This window comes from Sciurus carolinensis, chromosome 1 (genome assembly GCF_902686445.1).
Source record: "Sciurus carolinensis chromosome 1, mSciCar1.2, whole genome shotgun sequence".
NCBI classification, from domain to species: Eukaryota; Metazoa; Chordata; class Mammalia; order Rodentia; family Sciuridae; genus Sciurus; species Sciurus carolinensis.
Genome location: NC_062213.1, coordinates 137,642,235 through 137,663,642, shown reverse-complemented (window position 1 = coordinate 137,663,642; position 21,408 = coordinate 137,642,235). Strand labels below are relative to the sequence as shown.

The following is a 21,408-nucleotide window of genomic DNA, read 5'->3' as shown; positions in this document are numbered from 1 at the left end:
TCAATGTTCATAGCTGCTCAGTTCACAATAGCCAGATTGTGGAACCAACCTAGATGTCCTTCAATTGATGAATGGATAAAGAAAATGTGGTATATATATACAATGGAATATTACTCAGCCATAAAGAATGATAAAATTATGGCATTTGCAGGCAAATGGATGAAACTGGAGAATATCATGCTAAGTGAGATAAGCCAATCTCAAAAAACCAAAGGAAGAATGATATCGCTAATAAGTGGATGATGACACATAATGGGGGGTGGGAGGGGTTAGTGTTGGGGTTGGAGTTGGGTTTAGGGAGGGGGGCAGGAATGGAGGAAGGAAGGACTGTATAGAGGGAGGGGAGGGGTGGAAGGGGTGGGGGAGAAGGGAAAAAAATGGCAGAATGAATCAAATGACATTACCCTATGTAAATTTATGATTACACAAATGGTATGCCTTTACGCCATGTACAAACAGAGAAACAACATGTATCCCATTTGTTTACAATTAAAAAAAAAAAGAATAAAAGTTGAAAAATAGGGAGGAAGCCAGGAAGGAAAAATCTAAAGTTAGACAATTTACCATTCTGGCCACATGTGTCCCTGAGAGGACCTGGAGGAGGTCAGATAGATACAAGGCCCTTTTTCAACTTCCTGGAGTCTCATTTAATTGAACAATTTAGGGAACAGGAGTATGAATCATCATTTTATAGTAAAACTAACAAGGATTCTTATGGAGTAGGATATAAGACATTTTCAAAAAGGAAACAACACATGAAACTTTGGGATTTGGAAATGTGCCTCCAGACAAGCTCCCCTTTGCAGCAAGTTTTTTAGAAATGTAATTTAGGTTTTTTCCATGGTAAATAGCAACTGGGAGGAAGGAGAGTAGGTGGGTTTTCCACAATCTGAGGTCAGAAGGAACAGGCAAAATTAAATCTTCCAAGGATAACTTAAGTATATATCTTTCCTTCATGTTCTCCCAAAAGATAAAGCTGTCTAAGGGCGAAACAAGTTTAGACCACTGCCCAACCAAGATAAGCCTGATTGAAGACCATCTTCTTTACAAAACACAAGGTAACTGCCTTTTGCCTATTAAAAAGGCATTTAACAGTTTGGGCATCTGTATCTGATTATATCTAAGGTGAGTTACTTGCTGAAACAGTCTATTGTGAAAATAATTCAGAAAATCAAATGCTTCAAGATGGAACTATATACTAGAATCAAAGTTTACATAAGCTCCTGAAATATCTTACTGTGTTTTTCACATTTTCACTAAAAAGAAGCACTTCTTGGCTTCTCTTTGGAATACTTGAACTGCCAGCATCACTCCTCTCACACTTTGCAGCCATTAGTAAGTAAAATAAGGGTTACCTGAACACAGCACTGCAGTACCACCACAGTGCCTGGTAATCAAGATGGCTACCAAGCAACTAATGGGCAGGTACCCACCGGCAGGTGGAAGATCCACATCCTAGGCAGGATGGAGTGGGATGGTGTGAAATTTCATGATGCTACTCAGAATGACATGCAGTTTAAAACTTAGGAATTGTTTATTTCTGGAAATTTTCATTTGATATATTCTGACCACAGTTAGCCACAGATAATAGAAACGACAGAAAGCAAAACCACAGATAAAGGGAGGCTACTGTACTATTTAAGTATTCTATCCTTTCCGATTTTCAGTCTCCTTGTTCTCTCAGGGAGAGAGAACAGCACTGAAACTTTCCACTGTAAGTGTGGATTTTTCTACTTCTCACAGTTCTATCAGTTTTATTTTAATTGTTTTGAAGCTGTTATTAGATACATAAATCCTAAGATTAATGTCTTCTGGATTAATTGGTAATAGTTTTTACTTCAAAATCTACTTTGTCTACTATTGCTAGGGTCATTCCAGTTTTCTTTTAGCAAAAAATATGCTATACCTTTTTTAGCCTTTTACATTTAGCCTATTTGTGTCTTTGTCTTTAACATTTCTTTTGGGTCATGCTTTTTTTTTTTTGTCTAACCTGATCATCTCTGTATATTAATTATGTTAATTGGGATATTTAGAGCATTTATATTTAATGTGAACGTTGATATGATTAGATTCAAAATTATCATTTTTTTAACCTTAATTTTCGGGGACCACTGTCCTTTGTTGTCTGAGGTCAAGTGTCTTAAACATTATTGTTTCATATATTTGTCTGTGTTTTGTGGTTTTTTTTTTAAGTGAGATAGTTCAGTCCCAGTTGCTCCATCCTTAAAGCAGATATCTCTCAATAGTGTGTTTTTTTAAATGCACTGAGAAATGATAACATGGTTTTTAAACAAATTAATCTAAATTTTAACATTCATTAAATGAGGATAATTTCTCTTTCCATCTTATCTTTATAAATATTAGACCTCTAGGCTATCTCTTTCTGAAGGCTGCCTAAATATGGTACCACTCAGGTTATAGAAGCCTTTTTTATTCCTAGAAGAAAGCTTATACTTCATTTTACTGTTAGCACAGCCAACACTCAGGAATAAGTGCATAAAACTAAATGTGGGGCTGTGGCTGTAGCTCAGAGACAGAGCACTTGCCTAGCCTGTATGAAGCACTGGGTCTTATCCTTAGCACCACATAAAAATAACAGTTACCAAAAAAATGTTTTAAGCCTAAATGTGGCCAGAAGTATTATATAAAAATATTGTGCTCTTTACTTTTTTTTTTTTTGGGGGGGGGTGCTGGGGATCGAACCCAGGGCCTTGTGCTTACAAGGCAAGCACTCTACCGACTGAGCTATCTCCCCAGCCCCCTCTTTACATTTCTAAAGAATAATTTTTAATTATCTCCAATTTGATGTCTGAGTTCATTCAACAAATATTCATCAAACTCCGGGAAAGTCTCAGACTCTAAGGGTACAACTGTGAAACAGATAAATCCCTGTTTTTTATGGAGCTAATATTCTGGTGGGATAGACACTAAAATAAGTAACATACATATTGACATCCAATTAAGAAAGGGCCTATTTAAAATAAGAAGCTTGCTATAATGCACCAATAAAAAAAAATCAAAATACATAAAATAAGAAGCTTACAGCATGCCCCATATGCCATCAAACAGAAGTATATGCCATCGAATGAATGTTCTCTTTCCATACAACATGATTTTATAGATGTTTCTTAGAGGAAGGCATTTTGGCTAAATCAGTTCATAACAGTAATGGACACATGTTTTTAGATTCCCCGCTGAGTTTCTAGTTGGTTATGTCCCGTATGCATGCCCAGCGTCATGTTTCAGGCAATTCTATAGTGCCTAAAAGAAGTAAATTTCACTTGGTAATCCCAGGACTATTGCTAACACATTTTTTTTTTTAATTTTTAAAGGCAATCAGTCATTATATGTTCATTTCCTGCCTCCTGTGTAAGCAGTCAGCTTTAAGGACTTTAATTATTAGAGATCAATTATGGTATTTTGGATCTTCTTTGGACAGACTGCCAGTTATCCAACTCTTCTATTCAGACTTGGACCCTTTAACTCGAATAGACTTATCAACCGTTGATCACATTTTGCTATTGACCCAGTACTGGTCCTCATTTCCACTGTGGATCACCAGTCCTGGATATTCCTTTTTCTTTGAGACCTACTTGGTCTCAGAGTCAGTGTCTCGTACTCTGTCGCCATCTAGGGGCCAGAGACCACTCACCTTTTGCCTGCCATTTTAGGTCCATAACAAAGCCCTTTGAAGAACTGTAATGATTTTAAGAAATCCTACATTTCATTTTAATGAGGAAGTCTTTGCTCTAAATGACTATGGAATTCTTCTTTTGCAATAACCTTCAGGGCCTGCCATGTATTCTTCTAAGCAATGTGCCATAGTGGTAAGAGTGTGGACTGTGAAGTTGGTGGTCTAGGTTTGAATCTCAAAGTCACTGTTCATTATTTGACCAGATCATATTACTTTACCTCTCTGTGTCTTACTCTTTTAACCTGCTTGAAAACAGAGTGAGAAGATAAAGGGAATAAATAATAAAGGAACTATCTCATAGGATCTTGTGAAGAAAACATGAGTGAATACATATGAAGCTCTAAGCACAGCACAAGAAATGTTAATCACCATCTTTGAGACCTTGGGCAAATACTCAATCTCTCTAAACCTCGGTTTACTTATCCTTGAAGGAGACACACATTCATGCCTTGGAAGCTATTGCAAGGATTGAATGAAATGGTTTATATAACAGCTCAGATCCTGACTTATAGTAAGCATTTGATAAATGTGAGCTACTAGTATTACTAACCCCAAGGATGGAAAATCCATGACCTCTTAGAATGACTTTGAATTTACTAAATATCCAAAGATGTCCCACTCAGATCTGAGTGTTATTGATGGTAACATTTTTCTCTGGCTTTATCCTCTGACTCTTCCACAATAAACACTATTTTCCTGGAGCTCGCACATTCCTTAGCACTGGTGATTTTCCTATCCTGCTCCTTCTTTAGTTCCTTCTCCATTTCCTGGCTTCATTTTGCCTTGCTGCTCTCTAGTCATGAATGTACCTCAAACTTTAACTTCAGTTATACTCTTGTTGGTATCATAGTCTACCCACATGGTTCCCACTTTCTGGCAGAGAATTCTCCACTAGACCTCTCACAGGTTTGAACCCAATCCACCCACTCAAAGTCAATGTGTCCAGAACAGAATTCATGACTCCAGCCACCTGGTTTCTGTTCTCTTATACAATATCACCTCACATTTGCTTCTTGTTTTTCATTACCCTTGTTAGACCAGAGGCCTCCAAACTTTTTGATCTTGTACCGTCTCAGTAAACATTTTTGAGTACAGATCTCAAATGTACATATAATTACTTATATACATGCACTGTTCTACTAATATATTTATGTACATTATTTAAAAAGAAAGCAGACATTAAAATGAGAGTGAAGAATCTGAAATACTTTAATGATTTTAATTTTATATATTAAACAAATAGAAAATTCCTCTTTGCTTTCCCTAAATGTGTTATAAATAGTCTCTTTTCAGGAGAATAATGTCACTGAATGTGCCTAGTTATTTATTGAAACATTGATTTGCACTTTGTAAACAACTCGTAAATGTCTAGTTTCTTTAATCCCTATTTTTGGCTTATTTCAATACTTGCTTTTAATGTCTTACCCAATAGGAAAAGGGACCTCTCAAAACACGTAGGTCCCAAAACAAAAAAAGTGTTGGCTGATGATGTCATTTTTTACTTTTGTCCAGAATTATGCTAAAGATTCTTTAATGCGACACAATTTTTTAGTATAGCTGAAGTGTTGTTGTCCTACTTTAGCTTTTGTCTGTTTGTTGGCTGGTTTTTGTTTGCTGGTGTTTTCCTGGAGAACATAACCAGAGAACATACTGAGGAGGTGTGATGAGAAGTTTTATGAACATATAGTTTTGTACCATCTTTCCCGGAAATTCACTGCCACATTTTTAAAAACTAACAAGTGATCTGCAAAGACACTTAAGACATATCTTTAAGACAGAAAAGTAGAATAAAAAGGTAAAATAAAAATAGTCCAATGTTTTAAAGAATCTGTTCATATATACTCACAGAAAAGTCACTAGAAGGAAAAATACCAGTATTTTGATAGTGATTATCTCTGGGAGACCTGATAATGGATGACTTTTGTTCTTTGACCCATACTTGTTTTCCAAAGATCCAGTAAGCATTTGATAAATGTGATATTTATTAATTTTAGATCATAAACTTTGTTTTAAGACAAGGTGGCATCAAATATTTTTTTAAAGAAGCATATTCCCAATGGCGTCTGCATTTCAGCCCCTGGACTGTTTATGCTATTATGCAGCTTGCATGTTTATTTATAATACATTATACACTACAGAACAGAATGGGACAGATATGTGTGGCAAGGGACAGAGAACATAAACTATATTTTTAAAGATCTTTCATGTAAATATGTGTTCTTCCATTTATTTTCCTCTGAAAGACAAAATATTAGCCCAGACCAAATCATTGAAGGCAGGAGAAACTAGCCCGTACCACAATCTGGAAGGTGGGATGACAGATCATCTCAAGCCGCTGGAAGACTTCTGCACAAAGTTCTTCGTGGGGACAGAGGTAAATAAGAATCCCCTGCTTTTAAAATTGATACCTAATTACACCAAAATATGTGATTATAGCCCCTGCTTTGCATGTTTCCTGTACTAAGACTTATGGTATTCAGATATTTTCCATGTTTAATGTGCTTATTTGCATTTGAGATTTTTAACCTTGTGGCCTCATACATTCATATTTGAAAGTTCCTTCACAAATCTGAAAAAAAAATCTATAAAATTAGGGACACTTTTTACTACTAATTTATTGATCAGCCTGCAAATATTCACTGAATACTTCACTGTATGGAAAAATAAACATGCTAAATATTAGAGATTTACTAAGAAAACGCACTGCTTTCTTACTCTAACACAAGCTAGTGGGAAAGACAGTGAAAAATCCAATTCAGAAGATAAATAACAATTGGGTATAATAATCATGACTACCATTTTCGGCACCTACTATAATAACCAAAGCAAGCCCACATTTATTGAACATTGCTATGTATCAGGATGTGTGCCAGGTGATCTTCCAAAGTATGACTCATTTAATCCCAAAAATAAAGGCCAATATTGTTAGTCCCATTTTACAGATGAAGAAGTGAGGCTCGGAACTTTGTCTATAGTCAGGTGGCAATGCTCCTTTCACTCACAACTCTCTTCCCAGATCAACCCACCAGGGGAAGAAGCCATAGCTCAGTCTTACCAGTGCATTCACACTCTGGTGTTCCAAGATTAATCCCCAGTCACAAGCTCTGGGGAGCATGGTACCTGCCAAGCAGTGCTAAACACTGGCCAGAGATGAAGTGTACAATCTCTGTCCTCAAGGCACTTTCTGCCTAGGGACGGAGCAGACACATTGACAGTGCAACGCCAGTCCAGAAACTGCGAAGACAGGGAGCAGGAGGGTGGGTGAGACACAAGCAGTTGAGAAGAAACCAGAAGGCCTAGGGTGAAAATACAGTTTTAAGAAGAAGTAATAGTCTGAGCAATATATTGGAGTCATAAAAGTGCAGGATTTGTCAGCAGATGGTGGAAGAGTACGGTACAGGAGGGAAAGTTGTGCCTGGAATGGGGGATTGGAGTCCAATACCTAAGATGGCCTTTTTTCGCCACCTTAGGTAATTTGAATTTCATTTAGTAAGCAATGGGACACTACCAATAGATGTATGATTTATGACTTGGGTATCACAGCAAGGTTTTTAAAAAAATTTATTTCTAATTATGGCAAAATATACATAACAAAATTGTCCATCTTGACCATTGTAAGTGTACAATTCAGTGGTATTAAGTCCATTTCTATTGTCACCATCCATCTCCTGAATTTTTCATCATCCCAAACTTGAACTCTATACCCACTAAACAATAACTCCTCATTTTCTCCTTTCTTCAGCTCCTGGCAACCACCTCTGAACTCATCCTTGCTTTGCATGACTCCCCTCCCTGGACTACACATCCTAATCTATCCCCTCCAGGTCCTTCCAACTCCTCTTTTTAAATACCCTTCTCCATATTTTCCTCCTCTCAGCCAGCAGGGTCAGGGATGGTGATTAGAATTAGAAGTCTACATCTGGATGACCTTGACTAAGTCATTTAACCTCTCCGTCTCCATTTTCCCATCCATAAGATGACAGTGGGCGCTACTGCCTCTCCACCTCTGTCATTCATTGGTTCTGTGTGTTTCCCCCTCATGTGGCTGTTTCTTCCTTTTCTTTACACTGGGACCTTCTGCCTTCCCTTCTTAAAATGGTAACAAGGTAGTAGTAGAATATGAATTACTTGTTATTTTATTTGGATTGAACTTTACGTTTCCTGTTCTCAACTTTAAAAGGTAATTGAAGGTAATTTTTCTCTCATTCCATAAGTCTTTGTTACATGCTAGGAACAGATTACTGAATGAGTTGAACCTGATCCCTCACCCCATGGATCAGCAAAAACTCTGGCACTCCAGAGGTCGGGACTCTTGTGCACAGCATATCTCCATAGCCACCCATGTTCTGTATGTCATCGCATATAGATAAAAAACCAACTCACTTTTTGTAAAATCAAGTACAGTAATGATTTTGATAACCCCCTCCCACATCACATCTAATTATCATCTGATTAAATTGTGGACTCATATTTGTCTTGGTTGCAGTTAGTCTGAACGCACGAACTTAGGGTTTGTCCCTGAAATTGACATGGTATTCATCAGGAACCTGTGCTATTTTTAGGAAGGTGAAGTGATATACACAGATTGGAAGCTTGAAAGAGATCCCGACACTGGACGATTTATGAGTAAGTTTTGTGGATTACTCTGTTATTAATAAGATCCTCCTTCTAAATTAAACCAACCAAAGAAATATTGTGAAGTCCTGAGAGGTCTGGACCTGGTCCAGCTGGTGGAAGGGAGAGCAACTGCTCTAACCCGCATGTTACTCAAAATGAGGGCCTCGACTAAGGGACATAGTTGTCACCAGGGAGCTCACAAGAAGAACAAAAAATCTTGGATCCTACCCTGGGGTCTATTGAACCTAAATCTGGATTTTAATAAGATTTTCTTGGTGATTTGCTCCCCAAATTTAAGGAGCACTAACTTATGCTTACATCACTGAGACACTTGAACAACTTAAACAGTAACCCCCGGCTCCTGCACCCATGATTTGGGCAACTGAGCAGAGCTGTGTGGATCACACCCAGGAGAACAGGCACCCCAAGAAGCAAAGCTACCTGTCTTTGTTAGGCTCAGAGCCTTGGGATTCACTGCAATTGCAGCTGCTTACTTTAAAGCTTTAATTTTCATCCCGCCATGAAAATGTATTTGAATTACATTTTCTTCTTTTTTTTTTTCTTTAATATATTTTAGTTGTAGATGGCTACGATATCTTTTCATCTTATTTATTTTTAATGTGTGTGCTGAGGCTCAAACCCAGTGCCTCGCACATGGGAGGCAAGCACTCTACCGCTGAGCTACAGCCCCAGCCCTTGAACTACATTTTCAAGTTTGAAATAAGCATAAGCAAAGGAAGAGGTGGCTCCTGGAACTGCTAGGCAGACAAGGCAGTGAGAAGGCTCTAGAATACCACGTGGGGGCAGCCTGGTGGAACAGCTGGCTCAGTTTGCAGAGGAGATCTGGCCAGTTCTGTGGGTGTCTGGAAAAGTAGCAAGTGAGTGAACCACAGAGGTCAGGGGTCAAAGCCACAGCCTGCATGGGACAACTGTTTGGCTGGCATCTTTAACCTCAAACCTTGCCCCCAGTCAGTACTACTGTTTCCAGAGACCAGAGTCTGCCATCGACCTGAGAAAGCAAAAGCACTTACTTTATTCTTCTATAGTATCCCCTGTCCAAAAACTCAAATGTGTGTTGTTGACAAGAGTCGGGCATCAAGAGAGGATCAGAGGTGACCCATAGGAGGGTCAAGTGCATACAGAACTGAGACTGATTTTTTGCTTTCCATTCATTCCCAATTCTATGACTTAAAATTTAACTCAAAATTAGATATTGAATATAATTAATTACTTTCAACTTCTTTTATGCTTCTTCATATAATTCATTTATTCAATAATTCATGTCTATTAATTGTGTATGTATTACATGCTAGACACTGTATAACACGGCAATGGGTGTCACCACACTATTGGGACACTGTCCGAGGACCAAATGCCATGACTTGGTTGGGTACAGGTAGGCACCAATTTCTCCTGATGTCAGAGATCCTCTTGGGGCTCCGTCTCCTCCTACGCCAGCGTCCTAAACTGCTTTCTAGAAGACCTATGACAAACAGGTTTATTCATGTATTTTAAAAGGATTTTATTTCATTTTTAAGATAACAAACATCAGCAAACTTAAAAAACAAGAAACTTTAGGTTTGAAACTTACTATTATTGGTCTGTTCTTTCCTTCTTACTTTTATCCACTTACCAAATCATTATTGAGAGCCTACTATGTGCCAGGCACTGGAGATATCAAGATGACCAGGATATTATTCTACATCAATAGATTTTCATAATCTATTGGAAATATCAGACAAACAAATCAGACATCACAGTCATTAGATCTATGGTTATAAGAAAACGCAAAGTGATGTGGGAGCCCAAGGAAGAACTGACTCTATGGGGCTATTAAGAAAAGGTCCCTTGGGGCTGAGGAGATAGCTCAGCTGGTAGAGTGCTTGCCTCGCAAGCACAAGGCCCTGAGTTTGATCCCCGATACCGCAAAAAAAAAAAAAAAAAAAAAGAAAGAAAAGGTCCCACTGAAGAGAGACATGGGTTGAGCTAGGTCTTGGAGGATAGATTAGAAGTTTCCATTTGGATAAGATAGGGAAAGACTCCAGGCACAAAAAGTAACGAGGGCAAAAACACAGAAGCCTGAAGAGCAGTGGATAGTTAGGAAAAAGGGAAAGTTCATGGCCAAAGCATAGCCATAGAGACAGCAACAGGGGAGGTGACAGGAAGGACACTTGGTCCAGGTGGCAAAGACCCTTGAGTGCCCCTGTAAGAGCTTTGAGCTTTATCCCAGTGTCATGCAAATAATCAGAAAAAATCTCCTGGAAGGAGAGCAGAGAGAGTTTGGTTTGTTAGTAGCCCTCATAATGGAAACAAGATGCTCAGTTGCAACAGACCAGATGAGAAATGGTGAGTACTGAAATCCAAGCATGGTAACAGGGAAGGGTAGTGGGGAAATGTGGGACAGAGAGACTAAGGGGTCAACATGCCAGGACTCTGTGGCCAAGGGGATGTGGGTAGTCAGGACAAGAGGAGCTGCTTTTAATTTCTTGCATTTAGTTGATTTTAAAAATGGGAATAGCTTTAACTGCTGATTCTAAAAGATTACAGTTAATATTTTAAATCATAAGTCAAGTATTCTATAACATGAAAAACTGAACAACCCCATTATTCTCACTGAATAATGTCTGAAGTTCAGGGAAAGTCAATGTGTAGAAGCCCTGCACTGTAAATTATGTCCCCTATTTGCCTTCTGTGAACTGGAGGGATTTTCCCTGGGACCTCCCATTCCAGTGTCTTTCTGAAACAGCATGGAGTTTCCTGAGTAAAGATGAGGCACCTACTGTGGCCCAACCCCTCTGGGTCTGCTTATCTCAAATACACAGGCAGGAAGGAAAATTTCTTCTTCTTAGGAGACATTTCTGGAAGACAGAGTATGCCCAATGAGATGTGTGTGATAAAGAGGACGGAGTCAAATGTTTCCAAATGATCTAAGCGACAAGCCAAGAAATGCAGATTCAGAATGGTGGCAGTTGACATGTTGTTTCCTTGAGTCTACTCTCAGATGGTCAGATGGGCATATGCTGTGTGCCAGGCACTCTTCCAAGCATTTTCTGTGAGTCAGCCCAAGTGATCCTCATAGCAGCCCCATGGGGTAGCTGCCATAGGTGGCAATGCTGGCACCTGAAGCCAGCATTTGGTCACAGCCTGCCACCAGTCCATGTTCCTAACCACATTACCCTACTGAATACCACAAGAGATAATGACTTAGGAAAACTGCTTTTTTGCACCTGCCACCCTACTTAAAAATTTAAGGACAGCTTCATTCATTGCTGAATGGCCCATGGGTCTTTCCAAGAACAAAAGGAAAAAAAGTTATTATGGGCTGTTATTGGTCTGGTTTTTCCTTCTTACTTTTAAAGAACAAACCTGGGCTTGGGGTTTAACTCCTTGGTAGAACCCTTGTCTGGTGCACAGGGGGCCCTGGATTTGGCCCCCAGCACTGAAAAAAAAATTCCAAAAACCCTTATTATTATGGATATTGCTATCCCTGGCAACAATGTAATTTGAAGAGGGGTTCAGACTACAGAAGGGCCTGCTTACCAGGGTGAGGTGGGCTCTAGGGAGGCCTAACTAGCCCTGAGGGCAACACAAGACCCTGAGACACAGGGGCAGTAGCAAGAAGGCAGCCACTGGTTTCTGGGGTCTCCTGTCTTACCAGGAATCTACTAGGTCACTTCAAGGTGGCCTTTCAAAGCATGTCTTCTGTCTTCAAGGTGGGGCTCCAGATAGAGGAAAATTGGCTTTTTTAAAATCCAGAAGTGCTATGTTTACGTTTTTACTTATTTATTTTTACCTAGTAAGTTTTTTTTTTTCAAAAAAATAATTTTTAAATTGTGGCAAAATACACAGAAACTTACCATCTTAATCATTTTTAAGTGTACATTTCAGTAGTGTTAAGGACATGCATATTGTTCTGTAACCAATCTCAAGAATTCTTTTCTTCTTGCAAAATTAAAACTCCATACCAATTAAACACTAACTCCTTATCCCTCTTTTCTCTGGTTCCTGGTGACCACCATTCTGCTTTCTGTCTCTAGGAACTTGTCTACTCTAGGTACTTCATATAAGTGGAACCATAAAGTATTTACTCTTCTGTTATTTCATTTAGCATAATATCCTTAAGATCTATCCACATTGTAGCATGTATCAGAATTTCCTTTTTTTTTTTTTTTTAGGACTGAATAATATTCCACTGTCTGTCTACACCACACTTTGTTTATTCATTTGGCCATCAATGAACACTTGGGTTGCTTCTACCTTTTGACTATTGTAAATAATGCTGCTATTAATGCTGATAGAAAACCCTTCTTCATAGGTCTTATAAGATGTAGTTTGTCTTTTTCTACTTCATGTTCCAACAATGTTCTGGAGACTGGAAAAGAACAACCCAGCATCTACATTACAATTACTACAATGAGATTCAGAACAAGTGTGTGATTTTAGTATAAGGCAACTAGACATATTGGTTTGGACTTATCAGGCAGATCCTTTTAGGCCATCCCTGGGGCTTGTGGGTGTGCAAAATGAGGAATGAGGAGCATCTAGCTCTGCAGACAGGCCTGGCAGAGAATAAACCCAAGCAGAACCTTCCTGTGCACGGGGTGAAGATTCCAGAAGAGCAGGAAGACCCTGTGGCCTGGGGCAAAGACTAACATTAACTCTGATCTTACATCCAAAGTGTTCCTGCTTTAGTGCACCCTTTTGCCACCAGTGCTCTCATCAGAAATCTGGCTTTCGTCCTCAGCACTTCATCTCTTCACTCTCCTTAGTCAAGTTGTCTCCACATCCCAGTTCACAAATGTTTCTTGATTACCCTCTCTTCTCCACTGCACCTTCATCCAAGCCACCTCTCTCTCTCTCACTAGAACAACTGCAACAGCCTCCCATGGTGTTCCCTTTTCTCCTCTACCTGCCTCTAATCCATTCCCCCACAACAATCAGAGGCCCTTTAGAACTACCAATCAGATTGTCTCACTTCTAGGCCTCAAGAACTCATTAAAGCATACTTCACTTAGACTATAATCTAAAAGTCCTGCAAGGCCCTGCAGGGTCCGGACCTTCCTAGACCCCATTTATTTCATGGTTCACGTTATGATCACTAGACTCTGGTGCTGGTTTCCTCAGGTGTACAAAGTCACCAAACACTTTCCTCCTTGGGACATTGGTGTGTGCTGTTCCCTCTTTCTGGAATCCTCCTCCATACCAAAGTCTTCCTGTGCCCACGACTCATCGCCAGAGAAGGCTTTCTGATCATCAGTCTAAATTATTAATGTCCCTCTTTACTCTTTCTTGTAATATTTTTTCTTTTGTAACTCCTTTGACCATATTTTAATTCTGTACTTTAGGGTTTGTTTATTGAGTATTTGTCTTTCCTGCTAGATTTTAAGCTCTGTGGGGGCAGGATCACATTGTTTACTAGCCATTGTTTATGCATTCAACTACTGACTTGGCACATGTAGGCCATCTACAGATATTTATTGATTCACTGAATGAATTAATGAATGAGTAAATGAATAAGAATACCAAGTAGTCCTCTGAGCCTGAAAAGTGGCCCTGGTGGGAAATTCCCCAGACTTTCCATAAAAAGATGAGGTGCTATCCCTTGATAGATTCATTCACCCCAAAATGATCTTTTCTACTCCAACAGCAAAAAAGCCAGTGAACCTCTACACTGTCCACGATGGATTTGTCCACACCGTCCAACGATCACCTTTTTACAATGACATTGTCCTCACCATTGGTGGGTGGAACATGGCCATCTGGAAAGAAGGTGTTATGGTAAGTTGCCTGTGAAATGGAGGAGTGGGGTTGTGGTCCTTTGTTCTTGAGAAAGACAATAGGAACAATGGCCTGTTCTGACACAACTGCCTTTGGGTACTTTTTTAGAAAAATTAGAACAGATGGCCTGCGCTCCAGCTCCTCAGCAGAACCACTCACTATAACCTTTTGAAAACAACCATTTGCTTTTCTTTCCTGCGGGCAGTAAATAGCAAAGCAAGTTCCTTGTTCTCTGAAACCTAACAGGCTTTTCTTGGAAATACATACTGTGGGCGGTTGACTTGACTTGGGTTTTTGTCTCCCTTTAAAATACAACATGGGATAATGATTCCTGGATGGAGTCCAAGGAGAAACACTGGGTCTGTCATCTTCTGCTCCAACTTTTCTTCTGGAAGCTTCAGAAAGTGGAAATAAGTAGGCTCAGTAGTCCGTCACCAGGCAGATGATAGCCTGCCAGAGACACGCATGGGTCACAGTGAAGCAGGAGGTAGAGTCTGGTCAGGATTAGGAAAGGGGCTGGATCCAGGTAGAATATATATATATTTCTTGACCTAATCGTTCTCCCTTTTGGAACTCTAACTTACATAAATAACAGAGAAATGTATGTGAACATTTGTACAAGTTTGTCACTGAAAAAAATTGGAAACTACCTAAATATGCATCAACAAATGTCTTCTACTTTATACCAATGTACTTCTGTATTTTACATTTCTTTTTACAATGAACTAGCTTTATAGGTAAAGAAATAAAAAAGAAAATTCAGGCAGTATTGTCCAAAGACCACACAGAGGCCTAGTTACTCATAGCAACTAAAGGAGCTGGGAGACGTGGGCAGGAAGAGGTTTGAAGTTTCACCTTTAGAAGTCCAGGAATTCACGACACCTTCTTTTTTCATGGGAAAGTTTCCTACACATGTATTGGAGGGTGGGAGGCAGATGGTTTAGCTTAGTCGCTGTGCCCATGGACAACCTGGTTGGCTGATGGACCCTGGAGGTGGGTAAAAGATGTATTCCAATCATCTCTGTGAAAAGTTCCCCAACAGAAAATTATTCCATGGTAGAGAAAAGAGATGATCTCAAGATGCACTGGTAATCTAAAATCTCTTCCAAATACTTTTGTAAACCATCAGATGCTCTCATCTGAAGTTAATTAATTAGAATTTGCCAGCTCAGCTCTTTATTTTCAACATGCATCTCACAGTTGGAATTGACAGGCTGTTCACTTGCCTTTTCTGACTGCCAGCACTGTTCTCATGGGAAGCAGATATCTGACAGCAAAATAAAGGTATAAACAAAGTGTCCTTATAAACTTCTTTTATCTGGAGTCCACCAATCTTACGAGGTATCAATGGATTTAGAAGCCTTTGGGTTATTAGGACCATCCACAGCTCAATTAGAAGGTTTGATCTCATCTAAGAGCAACTAAAACAAGAAAGAAAAATGACCTATGAAAACAAATAAGAAAGAAAAGTAGCTTGCTTTGTGTAAAACCCTTACAACAAAAAGAAGTAAGACTTTCTAGTGGGATAATTTTGCTGTTAAATGATCATGGCCAGCTGAGTTATACTTTAAGAAAATCATTGTTAGTTTCTCTCAGGTAATAACAAATGATTTTAATTTGTCTTTCTAAAATTTTGTTTGAAGACCGGACCCCTCGTTCAATCATGCTGTGCACCAAAAATGTACACCTCAGGACACTGGTCCCTGACAAGACCCGGAGTTTTCTATATTGGCCGAGAAGACGGATACATTGATATCTGGGACCTGCTGGAGAAAACCCATGAACCAGCTCTGTCACAAAATATTTGCATAACTATGATCACCTATATCAAGCCCTGGACCTTTTCTCGTAGGTTAATTCTAATCAAATGAGCTAAGTCCTTTTGGGTAATGGGGAAGCATTTTGACATTCACTTGGAAAGTATTCAGTGTTTTTTCTCAGGTTTTTGTTTTTCTTTCCACCCCATTCTGTCTCATCTTGTCCTTTCTCATCCTTCCCTTCTTTCCTGCCATCTTCCCTTCCTTTCCCCCTCCTTCCTCTTCCTTCCTGTTCTCTCCTGCTCTCAAACCTTGGAGACACCAAGAGCTTCCTGTACTATTTGGCCTCATTGACAATGATTTCTGATACACGTTTACCATGTCAAGCATGGTGGGAAGCATTCCTCTTGTCCTCTCAGGGTCAGACAGGACGATCCCTGAAGTTTTGCCACTTTGTGCTGTTTCTTTTTCTTATAAAATAATTCCTATTTTTCAAACATTATATTACTTTTGTGGTTCTCCCGTGGGTCATGGCAAGCAGTTCCCTTCATGAGATCAAATGATTTTCTAGGGTTATATACCTATTTAAACTTTAATCTTTGGATTAAGGATGAGGAATATGCAACAAAACAAGCATACATTCAGACCTGTGTCTACGAACAAAACAATTTATTTCCTTTGTCCCAATTTTTCTATTTCACTTAAATAGTACTTTCTGTGTAAATCTGGCATATTTGCCTTTCCTAAAAGAAATTCCCTTTTGTTTCTGAAAGTGTACAGGCAAGAAGTTGACCATCCATTTCTCTCTCAGAAACATTAGATTCGGAAACGCTAGCTTCAGAAACTGCCGAGTATCAGTCTGGGTGCTGCATAGCCCTGTGTCACCAATGTATGTTTCCCCATCTTTGGTACAAAACATTGTCTTTGTACCTGCAGGGATCATGAGTCTAGGATTCAACCATGTGAACCAGAAAATGAGAAGAAAAAAGCATACCCACATATCTAATGAGAAAGAAAATTTAAATTCTCAAACAGTGTATTTTGCCCACTTTAAGTGCTTCAAGTAAGCAATTTGCTTTTATAATGAAGACTGTGGTTCTGGCTATGTCTTTGAAATTCATCCGGATGGCAGTATTCTTTTAGCTCTCACTGTATTTGGTGAAAATGTGTCTCATGACTTTTCTCTGAAAATCTTTCCATGCGCCCTCCTTGCTTTCTTCTCAACTCTGACAACAGGCCCTGCCACAGAGAGGCCAGCTATTGACCACGCTCCTCACATGGACGCCAGGAATGCAAGGTTTGAGGTGACAGGGAGGCTGAGGAAGACTCAAAGTCTTAACTTTCATTTCATCAACTGGAAAAAATGACTTTTATATGTTTATATGTTCCAGTCATAAGCATCTGATGAAGCTGCCAAGATCACTATAACCACAGCACGTCCCTTGGGAAACCACAAAACAAAACACATTGCATGTTCAGCCTCTGAAGCTGAATTTGCTAAATTTTCTCTCTCTTTTAAATCTTTCAGCTAAGCAACAATTTATAGCCATAGCTGATTATTATGGAACACTGCATATATTAGAAATTCCGTGGACATTAAGTCACCCTTCCGTCAATGAGGTTAGTGACATTTAGCTTTGAGGATTTATGTGACTAGACATTGCTGAGGCATATCTTAAAGTTGTGTTAAAAGTGGCAGCATGTTTGTTTTATGAGAGAACAAAAGACGAATGCCGTTAAAAAAAAAAAAGCAGATATATTTCTGTTAATATGTGTTAGGTAGTTTGAAGCTAGTAAAAAGACCTAACCTGAGATGTGGGAGAGAAGGCAATTAGATGAAGCCCAGACTCGTAAAAGAATCAGTTTGGGAATTCATAATCATAAATTGTTATTTTTCAGGTTGTAACTAAATTTTAGCCTCCCAATTTCAGTGAAGTTCTTCCCTTAGGGCCCAGTTAACATTTTCAATCACCTTTCCATCCCCCTCCTCCCATCTCAGAATATTGCAGGCAGCATATCTGAACTGACAATATTATGCACCTCTCCCCTACAACTCAGGCCTAAATACCCAAGTATTTCAAGCAATGCTAATAATGAGGTTATCAATGCTAATAATGAGGTTATTAAAAGAAAAATCAATGAATAGAGAGACGTAAGTATATATATATATAAAACCAACTAAACACACAGATTGTAACGTACTGCATAGCCCAAGCAGTAACCTGCTTACTGGCAGGTGACAAACTTTTCTGCCCCATACTCAGGTTGCCTTCCCCAAGATCTCTGCTGACTTTTTAGCTTCTGTTCTTATGCTCACATTAAGCCCTCCAGGGAACCTGGGGTTCAGCTTTTCTTCCAGTCCCTTCAGGGTCTCCACTGATATCCTCCTCTGGGTTTTCTAAGTTCAGCTGATAACATGAAACATCCCTCAGATCAAGGAAGAAAAAGGGGGAAATATTCCTACTGTGCAATGGTAGTTATTTGCAGCCTTCTCCTTCCAACCCTACCTCTTTCCTAGAAACCTCCAAGTCACAGAGACCTAAATCTAAGCACAGTTACTCCCAAATTGAGCTAGCTTCTCTAGTAGTTGGCCTGTGGGTATAATTTTCAAATTACATTCACGTTAAGGGTTAGAAGTATCCCAAAGTAGATATCTCCCTCATGATTAGGTAGATGGTCATTAGGTAATGACAGGATGGATAGGTAGGTCTGTCAGTAGGTAATCTGCCTCATTATAAGCAGCAGGAATTCTAAGATCCTGGGACAGACCAGGGAGCTTCTCTGTGGGTTACTGTCTCACAAGCTTTGTCTCTAATAGATAGCAAGCGTTAACTACTACTTCGAAAGAGAGGTCAAGCATCTGGAATATGTAGAACAGCGCAAAATTATTCGTGACCAAGAAAAGAAGGAAATGGACATGGAAATGGAGAAGAAAAAAGTTGTAAGTTAAATTGCAGAAATGAAAGTGGTTTTCCCCTCACACCCGCAGAAATATGTGCATCTGGCTTCTTCCACCATTTCCACAGGAATGGTATGCCTTCTCACAGCCTTCTCTTGCTATGAGAGTCAAGAGGGCATTATTTTGATTTGCTGAGCTTCAGTTGACTTGTGTAGAAAATAGAAATATTAGTAACTACCTTTGATGATTACTATAGGGCTTTCAGTTAAATAATCTGACAAATAGTAAACTGTCTTCAAATGAGAGCTATTGTAACTATAACAGCAGATGAAAGAGAAATGAATTTTCCTATAATATACTGGAGCTGTATATGACACTTAAAATAGAGAAGAATTTGGTATGGGGCACATCCATATTTAACTCCACCAAAAAGGAACCTAGAGCTCTAACTAGAGCTCCCACTCTCCTCTTTCTCAGTCTTTCTTTGTTTTACATGAATTCTGTAATTCTGCTGATCTTCCCCTACCACTGGAATTTGGGGCTTTCCAGTGGTCTGTGAATTAAGTTATTCTCTCCTTTTCACTGGAGGTCATTTCAGTACATATTTCTACTTCTCTTTTGTTCATTCCCTCCCTTGCCCTTGGTCACCAATAATTTTATCTTTGGTCCCAGCTGTAGTCTCCTCATAGCCAAATGCATCACATCCTCCAACTTAATTATTCAGTTGAGACCCGAGTTCTCTGTTAAAAGCACAACTGTGGAAATATTGTAACATACTGCACTAGCCAGTAGACTAATAATATCACTTATCAATAGATAACTATTTAGTTCAATAGAAGAAGGACTCACCTCAAAAACATTGCTTACTTTTACAACGTATGAAATAATGCCAGTTAATTTATTTTTCATTGCATTCCACTGCTACAAAAAAAAAATGCTTTTGGGTTTGTTCTTTTCTATACTTATATTCAATAAAATTCTGTGGTGGGATATAATCTGCCACCCTTGCCCTACCCCAGCAATTATCCAAAATTTTTATGAGTGTTTATATATCATAGCAACAACTTCAAATTACCTACATCAGTGAAAACAAGAATGATCCTGGAAATTCCAAAAAATAACTTGAATGTGGAATTCTTTTTAAATGAGTGAATATCTTAAAATTGTGTAGCTTTATAGTTTCCAGAACCTTCCCAACTACTTCTTGTAGCATCACTTCCATTTGACACAATATCTTCTTTTCAGTAGAGCTGCCACTTCTCAGATTTTCCCTGGAACTAGATCATGGATGAGTGAATGAATTTCAAAAGGTTCTTATGTTACATTCGGAAGATGAAAAAAGTCACTAAGGAAAAACGATGTTAGTCAGAAATGTCCCCTTAGAAAGGGGAAAATGAGAACAATAGCAATTTGAACCTCAGAGGGTTGCAGTGGGGATTAAATGAATTAAAATATTTCGGGCACTTAGGCAGTGATTGGCATCTAGAAAGTGCCTAGTCGGTGTTCACTATAAGTTAGTACAGAGGTCAGGGGAGGATCCCACTTCCCCAGCTGGACTTGACCAGTGCCCTCCGTGCCGGGGATGAGGCTTCAACCCACAGACCCCAGGGTAATAATACAGCGATCTCTTTGCCACCACCAAGTCTGGACACAGCTCACTTCTCAAAGGATAATAATGATGACAGCTCTAACAGCATATGAAACGGGAATCTTTCTAATTGAAATTGCAGCTGGAGAACCAAAGCTGGGGAAAGTAGTAGTTGCCATGTGATCCACAAGCTGTGCCTTTTGTATGGGATTTAGAAGAGGGAGGACTTTAATTCTGCGGTCTCTAGTCAGTTACTCTCCCTCCAAGCCACATGAGCAAGGAGAGTCATGGGGAAGACCACTAACCGAGGGCTCTCTTTTACTTTCGGAGCGAGGCACTAGAGAAGCAGGCCTTCACGCCTCCCGCTTCCCCAGCGCATCCGACAGCCCTCGTGTGCTCCCGCCCTACCCCCCTCCCCTTCCGGAGAGCCCAGTAGCGCCAGCTATTCAAAAACAGCCTCTTCTCATTCTTTGACATTTTTATCTATCAGCAATTTCTAGAGATGTCTTGCTTTTTACCCCCCTAGAAAACATATCAGAAGTCAAAAGAACAAGCAGAAGCTGAATTGAAAATGGAATACGAGAGCTATTTGGAGCTAGAAAAGGCCACGCTCATCAATCTTGGCCTCATCAAAGAGACCGAGAAGGTGTCATACATGGACTTGATATAGGAGAGCACCTCAAGGGGTACTTGGAGGACTCTGTGGGTCTTCCTTTTATTTGTTATTTTGTGTAAGATGAACTTGCAAACTGAACATATGTAGGTTTACTTATATAGACGTTTGTTTCATTTCTATTAAAATACTTGGATTATAACAATAAAATGTATTTGACTTTTGTACTGAGTATGCACTGAATTTTGTAACAATATAAAAGTTTTCAACAACAACAACAAAAATTGTCATTTTCCTGCCAGGAGACCCTCCCCACTATAATCCATTCTTTATTTTCCTAAAAATAAAGTTGACTGGCACCTTCCTGCTTAGCCCTTTTATTAATTCCCCACAAACTATAATCCACTTCCCTGGCCTGTTTGTGGGCACCTTCACAGTCCAGCTTCACACTCTGTGGCAGCT

General features: G+C 39.4%; 1 protein-coding gene across 3 annotated transcripts in view; it reads left to right on the top strand.

Annotated features, from left to right (window-relative positions):
- Positions 1-21,170, top strand: part of Dnai3 (dynein axonemal intermediate chain 3) — a 61,894-nt gene extending 40,724 nt beyond the window's left edge. For 2 of the 3 annotated variants that reach the window (XM_047532262.1, XM_047532189.1), the window contains exons 16-23: positions 971-1,058; positions 5,938-6,068; positions 8,257-8,320; positions 13,959-14,089; positions 15,733-15,937; positions 17,375-17,466; positions 18,665-18,787; positions 20,860-21,170. In XM_047532262.1, coding sequence (XP_047388218.1) covers positions 971-1,058; positions 5,938-6,068; positions 8,257-8,320; positions 13,959-14,089; positions 15,733-15,937; positions 17,375-17,466; positions 18,665-18,787; positions 20,860-21,003 — 978 coding nt within the window. In that variant the 3' untranslated portion in view covers positions 21,004-21,170. The remainder of the gene's footprint in view (positions 1-970; positions 1,059-5,937; positions 6,069-8,256; positions 8,321-13,958; positions 14,090-15,732; positions 15,938-17,374; positions 17,467-18,664; positions 18,788-20,859) is intronic. The other variant, XM_047532329.1, reaches the window with a different exon arrangement.
- The last annotated feature ends 238 nt before the right edge of the window (positions 21,171-21,408 follow it).